At 48.1% G+C, this 24,783-nt stretch overlaps 1 protein-coding gene across 3 annotated transcripts in view; it reads right to left on the minus strand.

Annotated features, from left to right (window-relative positions):
* Positions 1-8,681, minus strand: part of ANAPC1 (anaphase promoting complex subunit 1) — an 87,728-nt gene extending 79,047 nt beyond the window's left edge. Inside the window, exons 1-7 of one of the 3 annotated variants that reach the window (XM_081156155.1) lie at positions 8,453-8,681; positions 6,317-6,553; positions 5,157-5,315; positions 3,723-3,774; positions 3,399-3,499; positions 2,735-2,817; positions 1,459-1,532 (exon numbers count right to left, since the gene is read on the minus strand). In XM_081156155.1, the coding sequence (XP_081012281.1) occupies positions 1,459-1,532; positions 2,735-2,817; positions 3,399-3,499; positions 3,723-3,774; positions 5,157-5,315; positions 6,317-6,529 (682 nt within the window). In that variant the 5' untranslated portion in view covers positions 6,530-6,553; positions 8,453-8,681. Of the gene's footprint in view, positions 1-1,458; positions 1,533-2,734; positions 2,818-3,398; positions 3,500-3,722; positions 3,775-5,156; positions 5,316-6,316; positions 6,583-8,452 lie in introns of those variants that run through there. The other 2 variants (XM_081156156.1, XM_081156157.1) reach the window with 2 other exon arrangements.
* Positions 8,682-24,783: the final 16,102 nt, after the last annotated feature.

Genomic DNA, 24,783 nt, shown 5'->3' on the forward strand with positions numbered 1-24,783 from the left:
AAATTCCTCACAATACATTAAAAATGAGAGTGTTACCAGTTTCAATTTCACATACATGCTATTAAAAGGTGAAGATCTGTGCTGATCCACCATCAAATTCATCAGCCACAGGTGAAAGGTCCACAACTCCAATAACCAACTTATTTTTCAATTTCAATCAACTATTCTTCAAAGTTTGACTTCCTTTACTGGGTCTCTTCTTCTGTATGAAGTTTGTCTTCTATAATAACTATTCAAACAGTGCTGAATAGTACACCTGTTCCTGCTTTACTGATTATACATGCAAACTAAGGCTTTCCTAGTGAGTTCAGTTTCTCCCTCTATATTACCATGAACTGACTCTCTATCCCTATCTGACAACCTCCTAAATGCGCCCCTCTTAGTTAAATTAGAAAATAAAAATATACAATTATTTTATAAAAATAATTATTTCATTAAAAAAACTTAAAATCACTCATAATCCCACCATCTCAAAATAGCCACTTCTTAGGTCTTTAAAAAATCAAAATTGATTTGTATTGTTTTATATCCTACTTAACATTATGAATAAGCAATTCCTAAGGTTATTAAATGTTATTCAAAAACATGATCAATAATGGCCACGTACAATTCAATAACAGGTGCTAACATGTTTATTTAGGTTGTCTATAACAGTTACAAATATAATATACAATTATCAAACTTTTTTCTGTAAAAGACCAAAGAGTAATAACTAGTTTAGGCTTTGTGGACCACATACTGACTCTGTCGCAGAATCTTTTTTTTTCTACACCCTTTAAAAAGGCAAAAACCAATCTTAGCTCTTAAGCCTTACAGGCTATGGTTTGCAAGCCCTGACATAGAAGACAAACACCTCTGTGATATTTCAAAATATGTACTTGGGATAAAGTCCTAAAAGTATGAGTAAAACATGAATTTTTTTTAGCTTTCTATCCTTGTTAGCCACAATTACCTACCATGTTTGACCACAATGAAAAATTTAAAATACACATCCAAAAATACCTGCAGCAAATATTAAAAGTTCTGAGCCCTAGGAAATCAGGTTATTATGAGCAGGGTAAATGAAATATTAACATTTACACAGTACAGGCCTAAGAATCTATTTCTTCAAAAAAAGTAACAATTTTAATTCATCTAAGTATCATTCATTCACTTATTAATCACTGAGGAAAAGAGTCCAGCATCTTCTACAGGTAGGTTAGCAAACCTATCAGTAATCTGATCAATTTACAGGCCCTATTTTTAGGAAAAGAATAACTGTTAAAACAGTTAATACCATTGTATTCAAGAAGTTCTTGCTTTAACATGAACTATTTTCATAATAAAATAACTATTTTTGTCAAATGCTTCAATGTTAATTTACAAAACAAGTCAAATTTTTATAAATGCCTTCATTTTCTCCCCACCACCAAATACAAAAATAGAGTTATGTAAAAGAATGTCTAAAAATATACTTACTTCCAGATTTACAAACAAGTGGGGTTATTTCATCTAGTGGATGCAGCATGCTGAACATAGTGGGCAAAGGTTCTCTAGTAATAAACAAACAAACAATCAATCACCAAGACAAGACAACTCCATTTGTGCACGTATTTTGCACCTTCCTTGGAAAGAAATATCTTCTTCAGTTTACACAAGCAACTAGAAACCTACCCTCTCAAAAAGAAAACCTCTATACTTTCTACATACTGTTTTTCACAGTCTCTTCTATTTCATTCCTAGAAATCCCTCTTATGCAAGAGATTCTACGTATACACACACCCAGGGGAATCAATGCAGCCCAGGGAACAGCAGTCATCACATTACAGAACCAATGGGGTAATGGGCATAAGGCAGTCTGTTTTTTTGTAACCTCTCTTAGGAGCACTGTGTCTTTGGAAGCTAAGAGACAAACTTTGTCTCCTATACCTGTTTACACAGGAGTGTACTTAAAAAAAAAAAAAAGAAAAATTTCAAGTAAATAAAGAGGCTGCATGTTTTTAAGGAGTGGTTGAAAAGGGGAAGGGGGCAGCCTTCTACCTAAACACAGAAAGAAACTAAAATCTGTAAGCAATTTTCTAAAAACATAGCACGACACTGTTATAAGGCACTGTATGTCCCTGCCCTTCAGTGAGCTCATAACTGATTCCGGAGGCAGGAAAACATACCATCAACGAGCACCTACCATTTCTTGTGCTTCTAACGCCTACTAAGCCCTGTGTCAAAGGTTATACACATTAGCTCATTGAATCCTTCATAAATTCTAAGAGGTAAGTGATAATATTTCTTCTTCTTTTTAATCCTCATCTGAGGATGTTTTTCCACTGATTTTTTTAGAGTGTAGAAGGGAGAAAGGGAGGTGGGGGGAGAGAAACATCAGTGTGAGAGACACTGTGCTAAACCGGCCATGGCAATGATAGTATTTCTGTAACAAATAATGAAACTAAAGCCAAGAAAGCTCTAATTATTTACCCAAAGCAGCACAAGATGGCAGAACTAAGAACTGAGTATTGTTATCTTTAAGCCTTATGCTTGTTCGATTTTACAACATGGGGGAAAAAGCTGTAGGTGGCTCAGTACCAAGTGAAGAGTAGAACTCAAGAGTGTGCAATGCTGAGATGAGGGAAAATGGCATAGATCTACGCTGGTACCATGGAAATTATCATCATCCCAAACTCGTAGAGAAGCAATTTCACCTCAAAACCAACACAAAAAAGCCCAAGTAATAATACTGTGAACTGAGTAAACTGGATACCTGGGTGGACCTGGAGGTACCTCATGTGAAGAACTGCTTCGTTCGAACAACAATCCATATTTGGTGGGCCAAACACTTGCAACCTGCCAGGTAAAAGGGTGGGAAAAACAGAAGTAAAAGAAGCTACTCTTTGTAACATGTTTTCAGGAAACAATATAGAACATTAAATGTTCTTCCAATTTAATATGAGCTTCACAAAATAACATGACTATTAACTATAATATTTTTTAAAAGTAATTCTAATAAGCAAGTGTAAGACAAAATCAAGTCTAAGGAAAAATTCAATCTAAATTTCCTGGCAGGGTCAGCAAACATCAGCACCAAAGTGACAATGTGATAAAACTTTAACATTAGCACTAGGTATGAAAAAGATGATGAGAAACAGGAAAAAGACTAATACTGTCATGTGCCTACTATAACCAAAATTATTTCCTATGAATCACTTCAAATGAAAAAAAACTCAGAAAAGACTTCATAATTCGCACCACTAAATTATTTTTTCTGCAAAGAATAGAAAAATGGTAAGCACTAAAGCTGCTAAATTTAGTTATTTTGAGAAAAATAACATTCTTGATAAGACATAATAGTAGCAAAACTCCTGAATCCAATTATTTCAAGAATATTCTCCAACCAAACACAAAAACATGGAAACACTCAAGTTTACCTGAAAAGGTAAAGAAGCTATGTAATCCTTTCCTTCTATGCTATGCATGTTGATACACGAGCTTTGCAATATACATATACATTTTTCTACTTCAGCACTACCTGCAAGAAAGGATATAACAAGGTGTATGCTTTTTTTTCCCTCACAAAATCCCAACAATCACAAATTACAATTCCCAATAACACAAATTCTTTCATAAGCAATATAAAAATGCTTAGGCAAAACCACTATTATTAGTGGCTACTTATTTTGAACAAACAAAAAAAACAATGAGATACACATTTGTAATCAAAAAGTGCGATCAAATTTCAAAAAGAAACTTACTGTAGGCTTTTTCAGACTTATCCTGTGATATAATGAAGTCACACCACAATGCCTAAAATTAAAACAAAAGGCTTACCTAAGAAATCTGTATATAAATAATAACCTATTAATGAATGGTATCTAAATAATAATCATGACAACTACATAACAACTGTCTCCTCATCAGCTCAACACATGCACCATGGGAACAAAACAGAGCAAGATAAAATAAAGTTAGACTAATTAATAATATTATGAAAAGATAAACTATTTGTGCAATAAACTTTATGAAAAAGGCTGGCTTCTGTCTAATAGATAAAAATCTACCAAAGTGACCTCAAAAAGTGGATCAACCTGTATTAGACCCTATGTTCTATATAAAACTAAAGATTATGAGAAGAGCTATTCTATAATCTCCAGACTTACTTAATGGTCTTATCATTCTTAAACATTCCTAGACTCACTTTAGAAAAATCTTTAGAAAAACTAACCTTTCCCTTTCACCTTACAAGATATAAACTGGGAGATGCCATTCACTTTCACTGGCATGCCTGATAATCACTTACTGAAGTTATTTAAAGGCATTTTATGGGGTTTTTTACATTGTGGTTAAATATACATAACATAAAATTTACCATTTTAACCACTTTGGGGTGTACAAATTCAGCAGCATTAAGTACATTCACAAAGTTGTGCAACCTCTTTGCTATCCATTTCCAGAACTTTTCCATTATCCCAAACAGAAGCTGCCAAAGGAGAGATACATTTGTTTCTTCACTTTGGATGACACCTTGGTGCCATGCTAACACACCTGTCATCCAACAGCATTATTATCCTTGTCTGAATCAGATATTACACTGGAGGGTACATAATGGTGATTTTCTAATTCTACCATTCCTTCTATATTTATTAGCTGGTATTCTTCAAGTAAGGGCTTTCCTTCATTAACTGGAGATGAACTGCAAGGCTGTCTAAAAAGGCAGGGCAAATGCTTAATTCTGTCCCTTTAATTACTAATTTTTAGAATAGAGTTAGGTGTAATAGCCAAGTGCAATGACAGCAAGTTTGTTTTCCTTTCCCTTACTCTCTGAGTATTACTATGAACTTGATTTTTATTTATTCAACACTTTGCAATCAAATATAATCATGAGTTAATATATTCTTGTACCCTTAATGTCTTATAAATTTTTATTGACAATAACTAACTGAAATACTCATTTAAACATTACCATTAAATTGACAAAGGATAGTGTAAAAAAGTGACCATACAGAAAATAAATTAAATGTGTATTTTATTTCCCTACCCTTATCTTCACTTCATGTTAAAATGTACACCCAGCTGCTGGGATCATTATACTCTTGTTTTTGCCATTTCTGTTCAATTTTAAGCCAAAAGCTTTGTTTTTAAAAAACTGTTCAATAGTCAATCAAATACTAAAATTCAAATCAACTCACCTGTTGAACAGGACTATCAACTGTAAAGGCTTTATAAACAGCCAAGGCCTGGCTTTTACTTCCTTTGCTCCAGATCACCATATTTCCAGCCACATAGAGTTCCTCATCATAATCCACTTCTCCAATTTCGCTTCCACCTTTCCTTAACTGCCAGCTTTCCTTAAAAAGTTACACGTGTAAGACATGTTCAAGCACTGTTTCAACATTATGGAGCATGATTTACTAATTAAAATTGAACAGATACAAGTCTCCTACCCTCTCTTTGCCTGTGGAGTAAGGCTCAGTCCAAGCCCAATTCTTAGAAGGTTTGGTGCCACTGATTAACGAAGGGGGGGGGGGTATCATACTATATCTTACAGAATTCCATAAACGAGAACTTACTTAAGAATTCTCTATATTAAGTGTTTTATATTGTATTACCATATTATGCTGCCAAAATATAAACAAACAAAAATTATACCTTACCTATATATCGAAAAATTAAACCAACATTCTTGGAAAACTAAAAAGACATTAAGTGTATGTATGGTGATACAGAGGGGGCAGTGAGGTGCACATGGGACACTGGGGGAGCTTATTCACCATGCAGATTTCCCTGCTTCCCAACTGCATATCCATTCACCTTCCTGCCGTTTTCCCAACGGTCAAAATGAACAGGGCAGAGAAAGGTTTAGATTTCTAACAACATAGACTTCCCCTCCCTGAAGTTTGGAATAACATGAGAAAGACTGACTGTTTAACATGCACTTACTTCTCATTCCCCTCTTTAAAAACTAGTACTGAATCTACTTATGTGGCATTTCTTTTCTCCTCTAGAAACATGTTAAGTTTTTGGCAAGAGGGACCATTTCTAACTCTACTACATAATCATCAAATAACATGAAATCTGGTCCCTACATACTAAGTGAAGAAAGAAGTTTTAAATGGACCATAACCATAGTGACTCTCCTAAATCCATGAGTTATAGGTCTAAATAAACAGCCACGATACTATGATACAATAACATCATTATTTTTAGCCTTGATAAAAATTACCAAATCTTAACCTTTACCCTAGAAGTAGCATCATACTCATTTTTCAGTTGCATCTGAGTAGCCTTAAACTACAAGTAGATCGCATCTCTCTACGTTTCAAAAACAAACTAAGAATCTTAATAAAACCTTCTGTTTCTCGTGGATTGTAACCTCCTGCAGGGATCCCACCAAGCCAGCAGCACCATCGGACGACCATAACTCAGAGGCTGGCTGCAGCTGCCGAAGCTGAAGGTTCAAAGCATTAGGGTGGTGTTTGCAGTGGTCTCGACCGAAAGGAACAAATTCCTGCAAATCCCCAGCTGCAATCATTGTTGCCCTTTCTTCATAGAAGTTCGACATGGGTTTCAGATATCAACATTATTTCTGTGTGAATTCAAACACATTCTGGTCAGCTGTTGGAATCAAAACCAGGAGAAAATTATCATAAAAGTCTACAGAAGAGTCAATCTTTCGAGGAGTGTCACACAATCCTATCACATTGTCAGTATACAAGTAATCATAACATCAAAGGGCATTCCAGATCTGACTCTTTCAGGTAATTACAGTAATCATTTTATAGTTACCTTAAACTATCATTACATAACATTACAGCTACATTTCAGTTGCAGACAAATCAATAGGCAGTTAACACTGTAGGAAATCATTAGGCTGAGACAATCACTTAGGTCCCACAATACCTATCCTATGTTTCCTACTACTATACACTATTTCTCTACACTTCCCATTGAAGTATTTAGTTTTACTTTATAGTAAATGACTCTCAACATTTAAGGGCACTTCTGTTCAGATGCCAGAACCCCATTTGAAAAGCACACTTAACACATCACTGGCATACTGAACTGAAACAGACAAAACAACATATTCTAATTCATCAAAAATTGAACTACTTACTACTTCAAGAAACTATCAAATGTCATCAGTAATGCTGAGCCCCAATCCACCTAAACATGTAACTGCAAACAATTCCAATTTCTGGTCCAAACCCAAAAGACCAAGGCATAAAGAAAAGACCTCTGGCAATGGAACAGTGATGCTTGTTTGCAAATTGAAGACACCTAGCTTTCAATTAACATAATATATTACAGTTCAGCTTATTACTACAAAGAAGTAGACGAGCTGTGGATGAAAACATGCCCCCCACACACACACCTGCAGAACATTTCTACGTACAGTAACTGTACGTAGAAATGTCAAATTCCGACACTTTACAAACAGGTGGATGCCAGTTCTGTTTCCGAGACAACACATATGAAAAAAAGGGTTTTGTGGCATCACGGTTACCATGCAATCCTCAAATACAGAATTCAAAACGAACATTCATGTCAACACTAGAGAAGCTTTAAAAACAGTGTTTGAAAAGGCGTTCATAATGAAAAGAGTTTAATTTGACTCAGTTTCTCCTCTGAGGTCTTTCTGGCACCAACAGCTTTCTCCGCTGCAATATCTCAAAGTTTCTGGATCCCATGCAGCTCCTCTAGAGTTGCGGTTATTTTTGCTGTGAAGTAAATGTTATTCCTGAGATAACTGTTATGTGACATTCATAACAGCTATGAAGTCAACATTGAGAAGTCAATATTGAGAACACTTAAACTTGGGACGTGACTGAGGCAGTGCCTTATAAAAGGTACACAAAAAAACCCACAAAATTCAGCTGCTCTTCCTATAGTCTAGTCAACAGGATAACCGATATCTTAAAGCTTTGAAAGTTACAAAATTAGTAATTACAGAATGATCTTCACAGTACAATTATCATTTTGTGCGAACCTGCTTAAGGCAACATATTTAATTTTTTTTACAGCCCCTCTACTTGTGTTTTCACTGACCTGGGGCAACATACAAAAAGTACTGCATGAAACTGATGTGCTAAAAGATCGCGACCTCAGCGCTGCTTCCCAGGAACACCGCGAAGCTGGGTCAGGAGGAACCCAAAGGCACGCAGAAGGAAGGCACCCTGCGCCGGGTCTCGGCGAGGGCAGAGCTTCTCGGGCCCTCCAGGGTGGGTGCGAACCACAGGCTGCCCCAGAAAACCCGGCGGAGGGGAGGCCCGCCTGGGGCTGCGGCCGCACGCGGACACCTCGTTTCGCTCGGGAACGAGGCCGGAGGGGAGGAGAGGCGCGGAAAGGGGCGCCGCAGCGCCCGGCCCCCAGGACTCGCCGCCCGGGGCTCCCCTCCGCCCCCGGGTCTCGCGCCTCATCCTTCGGCCAGGGGCGGGGTCAGGGGGACCCGCGGCGAGCACCGGCGCCGCCGGCCGTGCCCCCTTACCTGAGTAACTCGGGTCGCGTCAGGCGCGGCGAGCCCGGCTGCGCCCCCCAGGGCAACAGCAGGGTCGATCACGGGGTCTCCTCCGCCGCTGCAACGTTTCATTCCCTCTCCTTCCCCTATCCCGAGGAAGAGCGAGCGGCAGCTGAGAACCGCGGGCCGGCGTGAGGTTCCCCGCTCAGATGCCGCGCTCAAACGGAGGCTTCCATCTTGCTTTCCCGTCGTGCTTCGCGCAGGGCCGGGGGCGGGGCCTTGAGGGGCCGGGTCTCGCGGGAGGCTCGACAGCCTGCAGTCGGGCACCTGCTAGTGCACGTGGGTGAGTTTATGCGGGAGCCCGCCGGGCTGGGGACCACCTCGTTCCCCGGTGCACGGTCGAGCCCAGAAGCAGGACCAAGCCCCAGCTGGAGTCTGCATTGTGACAGGACCTCCCTGGCATCTGCGCCAGGCCACCCGCTAGGAGCATGAACTGCCTCCTAAGGGAACCATCGGACTTTCCAGCTACTTCTGCTGACTCCCCGCAATGGGATGTTCAGCACCTGCCTCCAGGTTTGGGAGAAGTGAGGGAGCCTGCTGATTTTCTCTCTTTGCTGGTGCACTTTAACCGTGTAGGGCCTGACCCTTTGAAAAGCGGAGGAAAGATGTGAAGGCCCTCACAAGAACACGTGCAGTTTCTGAGCTTCACAGGCACACCCCCAGGTGTTCCCTAGACCTGGGTTAAGATCCCCAGTTTTACCCCGCCCTCCCTCTCCGTGGATTTAACTGTACAATATCACACTTATGGAAACTAGAAAACTTTCTTGAGCTCTAAGCTCCCATTGCCTGAGAGCTCCAGGTTAAAATTAAGACGGAGCGCTGCTGGGTTGCTCAGTTGCTTGGAGCATTCTCCCATAGGCCAAAAAGGTTGCGAGGGAAAGTCAGGGCACATACCTGGTTTGCGTTTTGATGGCCAACCAGGGACCCTGAGGAAGGAAACCGATTGATGTTTCTGTCTCTCTCTTTCCCTTTCTCTATCTAAAATCAATAAACATCTCCTCAGGTGAGGACTATACATCATATACATATACATATACATATACATATACATATACATATACATATACATATACATATACATATACATATACACATATATATCAGACATACTATTGCCTAAGAAATAAAGTTCAAATTCTTGATCCAGAAGTATAAAATTGGCTGAAACTTATGTTTGCACTAAAATGATGTCCTAAGAGTCCCCAACCACTCCTTGCACTTTGTGGTCTTGGTATCTGGGTACATGCTCATGTCTTTATTTGGAATGTCAACCTTCAGGGTTGAACTCAAATGCCTCTTCTCAGAAGACTTCAATCTAAGAAGGAGTCTACTGAGGACTGAATACTTGTGTACTTCCTATGTTGAAATCATATGGTGTATGGAGGTGGGATCTTCAGGAGGTGCTTAGGTCATGAGTGTGGAGCATTCATGAGGCATTAGTGCCACTTCTACCAACTGAGGACCCAGTGAAAAGACAGTTGTCAATGAGCCGGAAAGCAGGCCCTCAGCAGACACTGAAGCTACCAGCACCATGATCTTGGACTTCCCAGCCTGCAGAATTTATGAGAAAAAAATTGTTTATAAGCCACACGGCTTATGGTACTTTTGTCATAGCAGCCCAAACGCACTAAGACAGAGTCACTCTTAGAACTTTGAGTGGCCTGCCTTTCACCGTGGTCATTTTGCTGAAACGAAACTATCCACAGACTTCCCTGCCCTGAAGATACAGGTGGGGAATTTTGATCCATGGGAACAAGGCAGGAAGGAGCCATTTGAGTCTCATTTCTTCTCGCTCCTGTGCTCTGCCCTGAGGCACAGTCTCTCCGCACAGCCTGTCAGGAGATGTCCCGTGGGACTGAGTGGACACACCTGCCCGCAGCCAGCTGAGACTCCGGCAGCCTCTGGGAAAGCGGTGCCAGTGCAGGATGCCGCATCCTGCCCTGCCTCCTCCCCTTACTCTATCCGGTGCTAAAGCTTCGGCACTCATCAAACTTGACCCTGGCTGTGGTTTCTGGGGAACCTAGCAGCACCTTCCACAAAGAGTGTCTTATGCTGCTAATCATCCCACCTGTCAGGCAGCGTCACTGACAAGGTCACCCAGCTCCCCCTCCTGGTGTTCCCTTGTCTCCCCAAAAACCCTCTCCAGCTGCATCTCTGTGGCCTCAGCGGAGGATGGCCTCTGTGAGGACACCAGTCTGTGCTGACAGTTCCTTCCAGGCCTCCGAGAGACCCCTGGTCCTCAGATGCCAGAGCAGTGCTGCCTTCCTGACTGAACTTGTCATTCTGCCATCCTGCAGCACTCCCGTGTCACTGACAGCACTGCTTGGACTCATGGTCTGACAAAGTCTCCTAAGAAAACAAATCCGGCCCGGCCGGGCGTGGCTTAGCAGTTAAGAGTTGACCTAGGATCCAGGCAATAGGGGTTTGATTCCCGGTCAGGGCACATGCCCCGGTTGCGGGCTCGATCAATGACTCTCTCATCATTGATGTTTCTCTCTCTCCCCTCTCCTTTCCTCTCTCTGAAATCAATAAAGATATATTTAATTTAAAAATTTAAAAAAAGAAAACAAAGCCTTCTGCTTCTGCCACGGCCCGCTCTGCTCATGGGGGCTCACAGCTCACATCCAGGGGTTCAGAGGACAGCGTGGCCTGTCTTCTCGTCCTCCTCCCGTCCCTCCCACTCCACGTGAGGTACCCGCTTCCTGAGAGTGCAGAAGCCCTAGCGTGGGCTCCCGCAGGCCACCACCTCGCTGCTCTTTCACTGTGTCCTGCAAACGGGCAGTTCCCTTCAGGGCCCCTGAGGCTGTGTTCTGATACAGACGCAGACATGTCTGACACTATAACAGACCTCTTTGGTTGGTCTACTCATCCCAGTTAGCGAAACTCCCCAGATATAATTAGTATGCAAAGAAAATTTGACTAGATCACATCATTAATTCTCACTTTTAATCTGTTTATGACAAAATACACAAGTGTCTATATTAGTCGCTATTGCCACATAACACTATTACCACAGACTTCATGGTTTAAAATAACAGGTTTATTATGTCACAGTTTCTGTGGGTCAGGAGTCCGGGCCCAGATGGGCCTTCTGCTGAGGGTCTAAGGAGACTGCAACCAGGGCACTGCTTTGGATTGTGAGCTCATCACAGGATATGCTGGGGGCAGATCTGCTTCTGGGCTCACACAGTTCAGTTTCTTGTGGTTATAGGACTAAGGGCTTCAGTACTTTGCTGGCTGTAAGCAGAGGCTGCTCTCAGCAGTGAGAGGCCAGCTTCTTTTCACATGGGTTCCCCAACATCATCCAAACCTACAAGGCAAGAAGGCAACAGAGGGAGTCTACTAGCAAGAAGTCAGTCACAACCTTGGCACTCCAAGTCACACTCAGGAGAAGGGGATTACACAGGAAGCAGGGAACATTAGGGGTCATCTCAGAAGCAGCCCACAGCAGTTTCCAATATCCTTCTAATAAGTCTAAAGCCTTAAGCTACTCATTTTAGAGGGTGAACTGTGGACCAGGGTTCCTCTCTTCTGAACCCTTGTAGCTGCCTCCCTCAGCCCTTCCTCTCTGGGCGTCTCTACCAAACTGCACAGGGCCACACTCAGCCTCTCTGCCACACAGCATGAGACTCCGTGCTGACCCACTACCAGACTGCACAGACCCTTGAATAACCCTCTGCCAGGTCGGCACAGGGCCCCAAAGCTGACCCTTTCCTACCCTCTAGTTCTCAACAATCTCATTATCTCAGAAACTACCCAAAAGGCTTATCAAAGCAAAGTTTGGTGTTTTAAACTACTGCTGAGAAGAGACCAGCAAAACAGGCTGATTTTCCAACACCTGAATTCACACTTGATTTTTATGGACTTGGATAAAAAAAACAAAACAAAAGAAAAAGGAGGGGAAAAGTATGCAGTTACATGATTGACATCAGATACCGTTAATGAACAATCACATAGACATGTGTTCTGAATTTATTCAATTTTCCAATACATGGTTCACAAATTAAAGTCAATTCAAGCACAGGGGCTAGGATTTATATCTGAACTAAGGAGACTACCATCCTAGCTTTCCCAAGATGGGGACACTGCACTTCCAGTTTTCAAACAAGACATTCAGGCAAGATGGGACAACAGATCACCCTAATTGAAGTGCTGTAAGGTGGGCTTTATACACATCTGAGCAACCCCTTACCTTCTAGGACCTTGGATATCGGGACATTTAAGGGAAATGGACCCACAGCATATAAAACACAGTGTCTTCTCCATTTCAAACTTCTGGCTAGCCTGGCTGGCCCACCTTTCTGTCTCACAAGATAGTTATAAAACCGGTTCCAGAATTAGGGCAATTTACACAGCATTGAACATACAGAAAGTCTAAAAATCTAGGGAATTACAGGTTTTATTAATTTAATCAAAGCTTATCTCATTTCATAGAGGAAGTTCATATTTCTGATCTAACTTTTTTTTTCTTCTCAAAGAGAGGGCTTACAACATTGTCATTGAGCAATTGAAATGCTACATTTTCAAACTTCAATAACCCTCTTTCCCCAAGAAAAACGCAGTTTTAGAGAGCTATAATTAGATTAAGAGTGGGTGGCACGTGGAAACTAAATAATGCAAGATGGGATTCCTCTGTCTCCTTAGGGAGGCAACTCTGAAGTGAGCCCGATTAGTGCCTTTGTATCAGGCTCTTGCTTCGAGATTCAGAGTTTAACCAGCAATACTTTCTGCTTTAAGCCTTTCGGTCCCTTTGCCATTGCACCATTGCTAAGTTAGTAGGCAGCCAGACTTGAAAGGGTGACTGCAGTGGACTCTGGCACAGCACAGTGACGATATTATCATGCCACTGAATGAAAAGCATGGCTACAAATGGTACTGGGCAGTCACTCTGTGGAAGGGACCGCAGCCCCGGTCAGGTCACGAGCAACTGATACGGATGAACTTCCTAAAATCCCTCCACAAGAAAAATATTCTTAAGTATTGTTCATGCCAAACTAATCCTGAGGGTGGAGACTTTACCAGGTAAGGGTGGGTGGCTGAGGTTGGTAGAAAAGGAGTGACACCATGCGCTGAGGGGGAGGGATGACAAGGCTCGAATCCCCTCACCTAGTCAGGAGGTAACTTTGCAGAGGTAACTTTGTATAGCATTTGCATTGCTGCCTTTACAAAAACAGTGCTTTCCACCTTTCCTAGGTAAGCGTGTGCTGTGCTTCTCCACTCTCCATTGCTTCTTCAGACTCCGGGGGGTGACCCTGCCAGCCTGCCCATCCCCTGCATGCTGACTGACTTGGGCAAACTGCTGGGCCACAGAGAGAGGAGCGTCTATTGTTTATGACATAGCAGAGGACTATCACCAGGTCTGTGCCAGATCCCTGAGCCCCCTTTCCCACAGGGTGATGTGAAGATGGCTGGTGACGTCTGCATACACACCGGGTGGCATCAGAGAAAGGAACAGCGAGCTTGGAAAACCCCCATCTTAATAAGGGACAGTGAGAACTCCTGCCCCTGGCTCAGAGAGAGACGCCCTCCGCGTCCCCCAGGGCTGACAGCAGGCCTGCCCCTTGCTCCTCCAGAAATGTGTCCTACCCACAGAGGAGCAGGGCAGACAGCTCCCCTTTGCAAGACAAGAGGGCGGTGAGGGACCCCTGGAGGTGTCTCCAGCTTGGCAACATTAACTTTCACTCTGAGGAAACTGCTGTGCACAGCGCTGCTCGCCAACATGAAGCTTCTTCTGTGTGAGTCAGCTAAGGGCAGGGAACCTGATTCCTGCAGGACCCGGCTTAGTCATTTCACGCTGTGGAGCCATGTCTCCACTAATCTAGGGACAATACATGCTCGTGCCTGTCCGACAGCTTCTACAGGCAGGAGCAGCGCACGACATAAGTGGTTCCTCTGACTCGGGCCTCACCAGACCAGGGTTTGGCTGAGACCGGGGTCCCCTCTGAGGGTCTACGAGGCAAGGAGCAGCTTCCAATCTCCCTCCGGGGTGGGCACAATCCGGTTTCCTGCAGGTGGAGGACTCAGGGGTTGCATTTCTTCTTTGCTGGGGCTGCAGGCCGCCCTCAGCTCCCAGAGGCCGCAGGGAGCTTAGTGACCCGTGGGGCTCCCCAGCACGGCCACTTGCTACTCCACAGCCCACAAAGGACAGGGCCAGCAACCCAGCAAAATGGGCACTGCAGGGTGTGAGGGAACCCCATCACTGAGGCCGTGCCATCACAGGGGACATGTGCTGTCCTGCTGGCTTCAGATGTGTTCCTGGGCGGGGCTGATGGGATCAGGTAACCCGGGCGGCAGCTAGGGTATCTTACCAGGAGCCACCATTGGGGCTGGGTGACAGTGTGTGTGTGAGGAGGGTGTGGGCACGAGGTGTCTGTAGACTTCGAAGCTTGAGAGAAGTGGCCACTGAATTGTCATCTGGGTGATTTGACTGGGTCTGTCTCTGTCCTGCAGCTTGACCATTCCCTGACCCAATACCCTGAAAGCTGGAGCAGGGTCCCAGGACAGGAAGCACTTACTGGGCTTTCTCCCCAAAGGCCTCAGCTGCAAACCCAGCAGCACAGCCCATGGAACCACCAGGGAGAAGGTGTGTTCTCCTGAGATCCGGGGCTGCATCTTTGATTCTTGGGGGCAGGAGTCCTACAGCTGGTCGGTGCCAGGTTTGGGCTTCCTACAGGTCACACTCTAACATTCAGAAGAACCTTCCTTGACCAGGGCCTTCATGGACTTGGGCCCTCTACGCTGTTTACAGACGCAGACCCAGGCTCACTGCAGCTCACCCCAGACCCCTGGAGCCACCCCATGGAATTGCCCTTGGGGGACAATGGGTGAGATCTTGCTTCCCAGCTCCAGCCCCCAGGGATGTCCACAACGTGTCCTCCCATATGAATGTCAGTGTGACTGCAGTTTCTGGGCAGCCCCAGATCATTAGTTTTAATAAAAATACTTGTGATAAAATACACGTAACACAAAACTGACCATCTTAGTAATTTTTACGTCTACAATTCACTGGTATGAAATATATTCACACTGCTGTGCCACCATCACGGCCCCAACTCCACAACTCTTCATCTTGTGAAACGGAAACACTAACTTCCCATCGCTTCTCCTCCCACCTCTGGCAGCCTCCCTTCCACTTTCCCTGCCTGGGACTATGATGCAAACAGGAATCTCACGAAAGAGGGATCATCCATATTTGTCCCTTTGTGATGGATTCGTTTCCCTTAGCGAAGTGTCCTCAAGATGCATGCATTCTGTCCTGGCATGTATCAGAATTCCACTCCTATTGAGGCTGATTAATATTGCTGGAGCTGGCAGCTGCCTCCCCACTCCCCCGTGTTGGCTCCTTCCTTAGAGGCTTAGGTTTGTTCCTGCAGGCTACAGTTTCTCAGCCCACAGATAACCATCCTGGTCTGGGACCAGGAACAGAGCTCCAGCTGCGCCTGTGAGAGGAGTCCTCATCCTGGCCCCCTAGACAGCCCTGCAGCGTCCTCTCAGCTGGTTTAAGGATTAGGCACATGTATAATTTTAAACAAAAGTTGAATTTCTAGCATCAAAAGGAATCATTAAAATATCTCCACCCAGGGCCTTCCAAGCAGCAGGAGCAGCCGGGAATATAGACCCCAAGAGTCTCCTGCTGGCCTCTGCCTGTTCCATATGAACATTCTGGGCAATGTCTGCTCCCCTTCTAGGCTTCTAGGCCCAAGGCTGGGGCAGGTTCTGTCCTCAGCTCAGTGCTCCTGTGCCCCCATACCCCCAAAGGCTTGCCTGACCTTGATGACCACCTCCACCTCCACCTAGGGGGTCCCATCTTTCTCCAGAAGTCCCCAGGACCCTGAGAAGTTCTGGCCTCAAACCATGAACAGACATGCACAGATCTGTGGTCTGACCCAGCTCTTCACATGGACAATGGGAGGCCAGGGCAGGAGAAGATGTCTGCAAGGCCTTCCAAAGTGTCACCTGTTCACGTATTTATTGGATGTTGAGGAGTGCTTCCTACCTTGGGCCAGGTGCTCGTCCCCACCCTCGGGCACTTAAAGACCCTGTAAGAATGTTGAAACTGATTTTAACATGTAGACACTGCCTTGTGATATGCCAGGTGGTCCCACAATTAATTTTTCACACTCTATAACCTCAGAGAGGGTAGGGTATTTTTTACTGCTGAGTGTCAGATGGGGAAACTGAGGCACAAATGACACTACTCTCAAACATTCCACGTGTAAAGTACAAATATTAACACCTCACAAGTGCTGTGGACCAGGATTCTGGGCACTGTTGGGCTGGGTGCCTCAGCCTCAAGGCCTCAGGAGGCAGGAGATGGGTTTCAACTGAGGCTCGACTGGAGAGAGATCTCATCCCAAAGTCTCTCGCCTGGTGTTCGTGAGGGTGCAGTTTGGACTGAGAGCCCGGGTTCCTGCCTGTTGGCCTCGGTTCTCTCCTACGGGGCATGTCCATAGGGCAGCTCAAACCATGGGCATGTTCTCTCCCTGTTCCAGAGATATGACAGACAGAGACAGAGAGACAGAGAGACACATACAGAGAGGAAGTGAAATAGAGGCCGAGAGAAAGGAAGGGAACTCAAGGACGAGAGGACGAGAGAAGTGACAGGACCTGACATCCCGTCCCCTGGGCTGTGCTCTCTGTGGTTCAGAAGCCAGTTCCTGAGCCCTCAGCAGATACACGAGGATGGTCCCGCCTGGCGCTGGACTCACTAGAAGCCGCTGGGACGGCTCCACCACGTGGACCCGCATGAGGCCCTCGCGCTGATTCTGAACCTCACAAGAGGCCACGGAAGGCTTCAGGCCAGTGAAGGACAATATCTGAATTTCCTGCCATTTCAAACCCTTCAACGTGCAGACTTGAAAATGAGGCCAAGGTGGGCAGTGACTCCCCGAGACCACACGCTGGACCCAGGCCTGTTTTACGCGGGGTTCATCTCGTGTCCCCCTCATTCTTGTCCCTCTTCCACCTCTACCCTTGTGCAGCAGGTTCATGGGAGGCCAGCCCACAGGTGTGAGGGACGTTGTGTCATCCACACCTGATGGTGTCCTTGGGAAATGGTGTTTAGCGTCATTGTCATTGTGCGGGTTGGGAGACTGGGGGTCCCTGAGACGCACAGAGGCGTCCCCAGGACACGGAACTGGGGGGAAATGGGCTGCGAGCTCGGCTTTCCCCTCCAGCCGGGCCCTGCCCATCCCCAGGGAGCTGCGGGAGGGCTGGGTAGGTGCTGGGGTGCGGGTGTGGACAGGACCTGAGCAAGGAGGGTGAGAGGTCAGAAGCCCAGGGGGCCTTTGGGTGGCTCTGATTGGAGGAAGGGGCCCAGGTCATGGAACCTTGAGGGGTGACCTCACTTCCTTGGTGACAGGTCCCCAATAGCATTTAGAGCTCTGGTAACCAGGTACCCACATTCTAGAGACAACTGCCTTTCCTGCTCACTTGACTGGAGACAGTCAGGAGACGAGGATGTCTCTCTGTTGCTTCCCGTGCTTCCGAGGCTCTGGGCACAAAAAAGCCCAGAGTGAGAGATGCTGCTGTTGCTGTCGAAACTGGTGCAAGGTCCACTGTGGACAACCCTCGCCCTCTGGCCCGAGGCACCATCTGGTAACAGAGGGCAGCCCAGGGTGGGCCCATCCAGACCAGGCCCCAAATAGGGTCCCCCCTGGGCAGACCCACACCTCTTACCCCTAATCCTGGGTCTGTGTGTCTGTTGTGGGTAGCGAGGGAAAGCGTGGGGTGAGGGGCGCTCATCCTGGGCAGGAGCAGCTGTTAGGTGTCCGAAGCCTGGAGGGTCTGTCGTGTTCATGGACCAGGTCATGGCTGACAGGAAGGGAAGCTGGGGGCTGGGAACCAAGCTCCTCTCCCAACTTGTTACTCGGGAATCCTCCAGGGGTCATTGTGTTCCCTCCCTGCCTGGAGTTCTTTGCAGATGGCCCTGTGTGCCTGATGTGGGGAGCAGCATTTGTGGTGGCATCTCCCCCACTGGCAGTGCCCAGGCAGGCCCCTGATGCCTCATGGCCCGGGCCCGGGCTCTGTCTCTGCAGACCTCCAACAAGGACGTCATACAGGAGCTGACTGACGGCTTCACTTATGCCAGGAACCTGTCCAAAGGACAAGAGCACCAGGCCTGGAAAACCATCCACTGCCGGTCTGAGGTGAGAGCTGGCCCACACTCAGGACCCCCAGGTGACTGGAGTGAGACCAGAAACCAGACTCAAATCTGGGGTCTCAACATTTTACAGGCCCCCTCCCAAAGCAATCTATACCTCCAGCCCTCCGGACCAGTTCCTGGAACTGGTTGTTAGGTGTCAGAAGACAGGCTAGAAATCCAGTCTTCACGTGTTTGTTGGGACCATAGAGAAAACATCTTTGCTGTCTTTGCATTTTGCTCCTTTCAATTATTTAACTCCCTGCCCCATGTATCCTGTGGGCCAGTCCCAGCTCCACTGACCTTGGAGACCTTCTCCGAGCCTCACACATCATCACACTGACAGATGCTGTGTATTTAAACAACTGGGAAGGGATTAAGGTACTGGATACATTTCTCTGCCACTTGTATCCAGAGAGCACGGCCAAGCCCTGTAGTCCGGCCGGGTCAGGAGCTGTGGCCTCACTTATGTCCATATCATCCCACAGAGGACGTAGCATCCCCACTGTGTCCTCACGGACTGTGTTAGTTTGCCAGGGCGGCCGTTACACAGGACCACAGATGGGGTTGCAGGTTCCTGATGCCTCCTGGTTCAGTGCCTGCTCTGTCTTTGTAGAGCTCCCAGGAGAACATCATCAAGGTGCTGGACCAAGGGCCCCACTCCACCACCTACTGGGTCAGGGTGCAGGTGCAGCAGGCCGACAACCGCGTCCAAAGCTGGTCTGAGGTGAGAGCTGGCCCAGGGTGGTCTCCACACCCAGGGCCCCAAGGTGACCAGGGAAGGCCAAGAACCCAGACTCACACCTGGGGTCTCCCCCAGGGACTTCCTAGAGCTTTCCCACAACAGTTTCCCAGTCCCATGGCAAAGGAACCTGGACCTCCACTCCTCCCTCCCGCTGCACCGGAGAGTAAACAATCACTCCTCACATATTTGTAGGACTGTTAGAGAAAAGAATATGTTTGTTTCACTTCACAGTAGACCACGAGCACATTTGCATGTTGCTGTTTTTCTTCTTTTCACTACCCGCCCCGGGTAGCCCGGGGAGCAGTCAGTTCCACTGTCCTTGCAGACCTGGCCCAGTGACGGAGGTCGCTCGCCACAGCGATGCGGCCTTTCAGTGCTGTGGACATGGGCCCGTCGTGATTCAGCTGCCAGGTCGGCAGTGCTGCCGGGAATCCTTCAGTGTGTCCCAGGGGACTGTGTGAGGTGCGCCTGCTGCCCTAACACAGGACACACTGGGTGGTGTGAACCGTAGATATTCATTTTCTCACAACTCCAGAGACTAGAAGTTAATGCAAAGGGCATCAGCAGGGCTGTTTCCCTGAAGGGTCTCTTCTCTGCTTGTAGACGGCTGTCTCCTCTCTCCGTCACATGGACTCCCCTGTGTGCTTCCATGTGTCCTCCCCTCCTCTTGGAAGGACACTGGTCATAGTAGATTAAGACCCACAACACTGAACCACTGAAACTTCATTCCTTGTTTAAAGACTAAAACTCAAATACAGGCACATTCGGAAGTTCCAGGAATTCCGAAGGCATGGAATTTGGGGGACACAATTCAGACCACAATGTAGAGTGTCCCCCACTGGAGATAGCCGCCCCCTTGCTCCCAGCCTGGCCCTTGGGTTTCTCACTCACTGAGATTTTTACCTATCCGATGTCAAGTTGTCCAAGGCAATCACCGTGTTCCTTCTCTGACAACTGTCTCACTGGTCCTTAGGCCCATGTGTCAGCTTTCCACAGGCCACGTGAATTTGTTCGTTCCTGAGTCATCTGCTCAGATTCTCTAGCCACTTGCCTCTTTGCAGAATCTGGGGTCTCCATAGTGAGGGTCTCGCAACGCCCTTTAGTGTAAAAGGAACAGACATAAGGGTCTTTTTGAGGTCAACGGTTTTTATAGGCCAGGGGTACAGCGTACACTGTCCCCACATTGGGGAGGGACAAGATTCCTAGACCCTTTCCATCAATGTCAGGAGCAAGTTAGTCTCAGGGAGCTGAGAGGGAATGTCATACAGGACAGTTCTCAGTTCTGACCTGCATGACCTTGAGCAGACATTTGACATCCCTAGGCCTCTGTGATCTCACCTCTATAATGGGGATGTTTCTTAAGGACGCACAGGGACAATGCTCTGCATATGGACTATTAATACAAGGAGGTCAGATGTTCCTCAGCCAAAAAATGAAAACATGCCTAGAAGGTACCAATTGTATGAACATCCTCCCACCTCCCAACTTAAGTGGTGCTTTGAAAACCTAGAGCCTCGTTCAGCCTGGGCACTGCTGTCCCTCCTCTTGCACACGCCCCTGAGGGGCTGGGACTTCCTGGGTGGGCTCCAGGCCTCAATCCTCCTGGGATTCCTGGTGGGGAGGCTGACTGGATGTCGCTCCTTGTCCCACCCAGTGTTCGGCTGAGTTAACTTTGAACCTACATGAGGCCTCCAGGATGCGGGCCCTCCAGGAAGGCTGCCTGGAGAAGGTGGCGGCGTCCACGGTACCAGCTTTCCCCGCTGGAAACATCCCCCACATCTGCAGCTTCATGCCCGTGCACCCGGCCTTCTCCAGAGCCCAGTGGTTCCTGGACGAGCTGTTTACTAGGTGAGCACACGCCCCCTCTTCTGCAGAGTAGCGGCTCTGCCCACTGCCGCCTGTGTGTCTTGAAAATGTCACCACACTGTCTGAGCCTGTTTGCTCCTCTGAAAAGTGGGGTGGCAGAGGAGAAACCTCACAGGTTTCTTGTAGGGACTACTTTCGGGACAAGCCATACCCAGTCTTGCCCTGGCTCTGCAGAAAGGGCTGCTGGACGTGCTGCTGTTGTGCGTGGCAATTATTTTCCGTTGTCCCATGAAAAGCCCCTGACTCACCCATCAGCAGCCTGTGGCATCAGAGTTTGGAAAAGCACAGGGAAAACAGGCTGCCAAGCCATTTGAGATTTCACCTAGCTGGTCCCAGTCCTGGTGCTTGGTGGGGACAGATGAGGGACCTCTGGGGAAAGATAGTAAGGGGGCCCAGGCCCACTCAGACATCGGGGATGGTTCTGGTTGGAATTCATTTGTGGACAATGTGTATTAGGCTCCTACTACCAGCAGGCACTTTGGGAGACACTTAGCCTAACTCAGTGAATGAAGCAGACACAACCCCTGAGTCTCGGTTCAAGTCAGCGAGTCAGAGTCACAGTGCACATCATTCGCAGGTCCTGTCCACCATCCTTCAGACCTGATGTCATCAAGGTGTTCACGGCGAGTGGAGATAAAGGGCCATATGATGACCAGGGTGGCACACCGCAAGACCAAGTGGAAAAGTGAGAGGCCTCCTGTGTCTACGGGATGGGGGCTTAGGATGAACAGGGCCTGGCAGAGCCCTGATCTTACATATCTGCTGATTCCCAAGGGCAGGCTGAGGTCTGGAAGCTTCTACTCCAGGAGGACAGGGTCAAAGAGAACTGCAGATGGAGTCCCAGGCCCCTTAGAACCAGAGGCGAGGCTAGAACGAATTGTCCCCGAGAGTCCCATCCCTGCCACAGACCCATCCTGCTCTGCCTGCCCCCTCCACATGCATCTCTCCTGACAGCCATGGCCAGGCTCAGAACAGGACTGTGGTTCTCAGGCTGCTCACATGCCTGGCTCAGTCCTCAGCCAGATGCCCAGGGGCATGGAGCTCTGGGCTGGGCTGGGCAGTGTGCAGGGCCTTCAGGAGAGCTGGCAGTGGGAGGGAGGGACTCACACAGACTCTGTGTGAAACCCGCTGGATCACCATGCCTGCTACTCTCATGACAGCCACACAGGGGTCAGGGGTGGCATTGGGCTGACCCCTGGATGAGCAGGGACAGCCATAGAGGCTCAGTCCCAAACAAGGGTGCCATGGGAGGGCAGTGTGGAAGGAAAGACCAGGACTCTGACTCTGCTGCCCACCTGACTCTCCGCAGGGCCATTGCTTCTGTAATGGGCACCTGGCCGGACCGGCTGCAATATTTCGGCCAGCCCCTCCATTTCCCCTGGTTCACCCTGGAACAGGCCTTTGTGAGGGGCAAACACCCTGCCTCCCACCTGCTGGTCCGGGTCCCAACTGTTTGGGTCGAGCTGGAGCATCTTGAGCCCACTGGGGCAGAGCTGGAAGGTGAGGGGCTGCAGTCTGGGAAGGTGATCTGGGGGGTTGTGTGGATGGGGGTTTCATGGGCTGGAGGACCCTCAAAGGCAGTGGCATCTTTCCTGTCTCTGGGAAGGCACGGGAAAGTGAGGCATGTGGGTGAACCAGTCTCTCTAACCTGCTCCAGAACCATCTCCAGAGCTCCAGAGCATCCGAGAGGCAGAGGAGGGGCCTGCTCCAGGGCTAGAGCCTGGTCCAGCTGTGCCGGTGCTGGAGCCAATGTCACCTCCATCAGCCCCTCCAGCCCCTCCACCAACATCCTCTGCAGCCCCAGGGCCAGCTCCGGAGCCGGAGCCATCTGGACCACTATCTCTGATGAAAATTCTCAGACCAGAGGCAGCTCCAGCCCCAGCCCGCTACTACCCCCAGGCTGTGAACACCAAACGCCTGGGAAGGAAGGCAAAATACAGCATCCGGAATTTCTCTCCGAGGCTGGTGGCGGAGCAGCTCACAGCCATGGACCTGGTGAGCGGGAGGCTCTCCGGGTGAGGTGGGAGAGGCTTCCTTCTGTCCTTAGCTGCCCGAACCCGCCTTTCCCTACTCTGTACTCCTATGATCTGGATCCAAATCCCAGCTCCACCCCTTGGCACCCGTGGGTCATTGACAACTTTCTCAACCCCCGAGCCTTTGCTGTCCACCTGCGTACACGAGGGGAACACTCACAAGATCTGCTGCACAGAGTGGCTGGGCGGATTAGATGAGGGGGGTCACACAGAAAGCTGGGTGTGGCCTGGATGTTAGAGATCTCATTGTGCCCAGCCAGGTCCATGAGTCGCCCATCCCTGTGCCCATGAGGCTCAGCGGCCTCAACGCTTATTAGGCGCCTGATGTGTACTAACTACAAGGGAGATAAACAAACAGCCCGTGGTTGTAGCTGCCACAAGGGAATGCACACTGAATGGGGATTCAGGCCAGAGCGGTGATCAGATCCTGGAAGACGCCCCTTGCTGAGCAGACATGAGTCCCATCCTGAAGTTTGGAGTAAGTGAGGAAGGGCTGCAGGCAGGTGCTCCTGTCTCTTCCCCACCAGGCTTGGGCCTTGGGTCACCCAGTGCTGGGTGCCTTCGACGAACAGAGAATGAATCCCAGGGACTCCAAGGCTCAGGCCACATCCCCAGGTTTTTGACTTTCAGTCTTGACTTTCAGTGACCCTTGCCAGAGGCTGGGGACCCTGAGCTGAGGTGTGGCAGAGCTGGGTGACACTGCCCTTCCTCCCCAGGATCTGTTCAAGGAGGTGATGCCCTACCAGTGCCTGGGCTCTCTCTGGTCCCAGAGGGACAAGCCTGGCAAGGAGTACATGACATCCACTGTCCGTGCTGCTGTTGCACAGTTTAATCGTGTGGCCAAGTGTGTGATCACCACCTGCCTCGGGGACCCAGGCATGAGGGCCCAGGACAGGGCCAAGGTCGTGGAGCACTGGGTGAAAGTGGCCAAGGTATGTGATGGGAGGCCCAGTGGAGTCCCTGTGTGGAGCCTTACAAATGCCTCTACTGCTTTGTCAGCTCTCAGGACTGAGGTCTGACGTCTGAGCCCCGGCACAGTCTCTAGGTCCTCTGTGCCAGGGGCATGCTGACCTTGACTCTCAGGTCCCAGTGGTGGGAGGCTCACTTCCTACCTGGCTCCTTCCTTGGGTTGAGCTAAGACCCTCCTCTCTGTGAGTGTTGGTCTTTGGGTGCTAAACGTGTCCACCCTGAGCATCTGCCTCACCCAGAAGGGGGTGTCAATTGGGGGGGACTGAAGCTAGAGCTCCAGCTCCCCACCTCACAGCCCATCTCCCCCTTCCCAGGAGTGCAGAGCCCTGGGGAACTTCTCTTCCCTTCATGCCATTCTGACAAGTCTGCAGAGCATGCCCATCCTCCATCTGAGGAAGACGTGGGAGAAAGTTTCCAGGTGTGTAGGCCTCTCCTATCAGAGGTCTGGGGTGGTGCTGGTGGTGGGGTGTCTCCCATATGTCTCCCAATGTCCCCTCACCTCCTGGGAGGCAGCCAACCCTGGGGACAGGAACTGGGTTCGTGGGCG

This window comes from Miniopterus schreibersii, assembly GCF_964146895.1.
Source record: "Miniopterus schreibersii genome assembly, chromosome: 13".
NCBI lineage: Eukaryota > Metazoa > Chordata > Mammalia > Chiroptera > Miniopteridae > Miniopterus > Miniopterus schreibersii.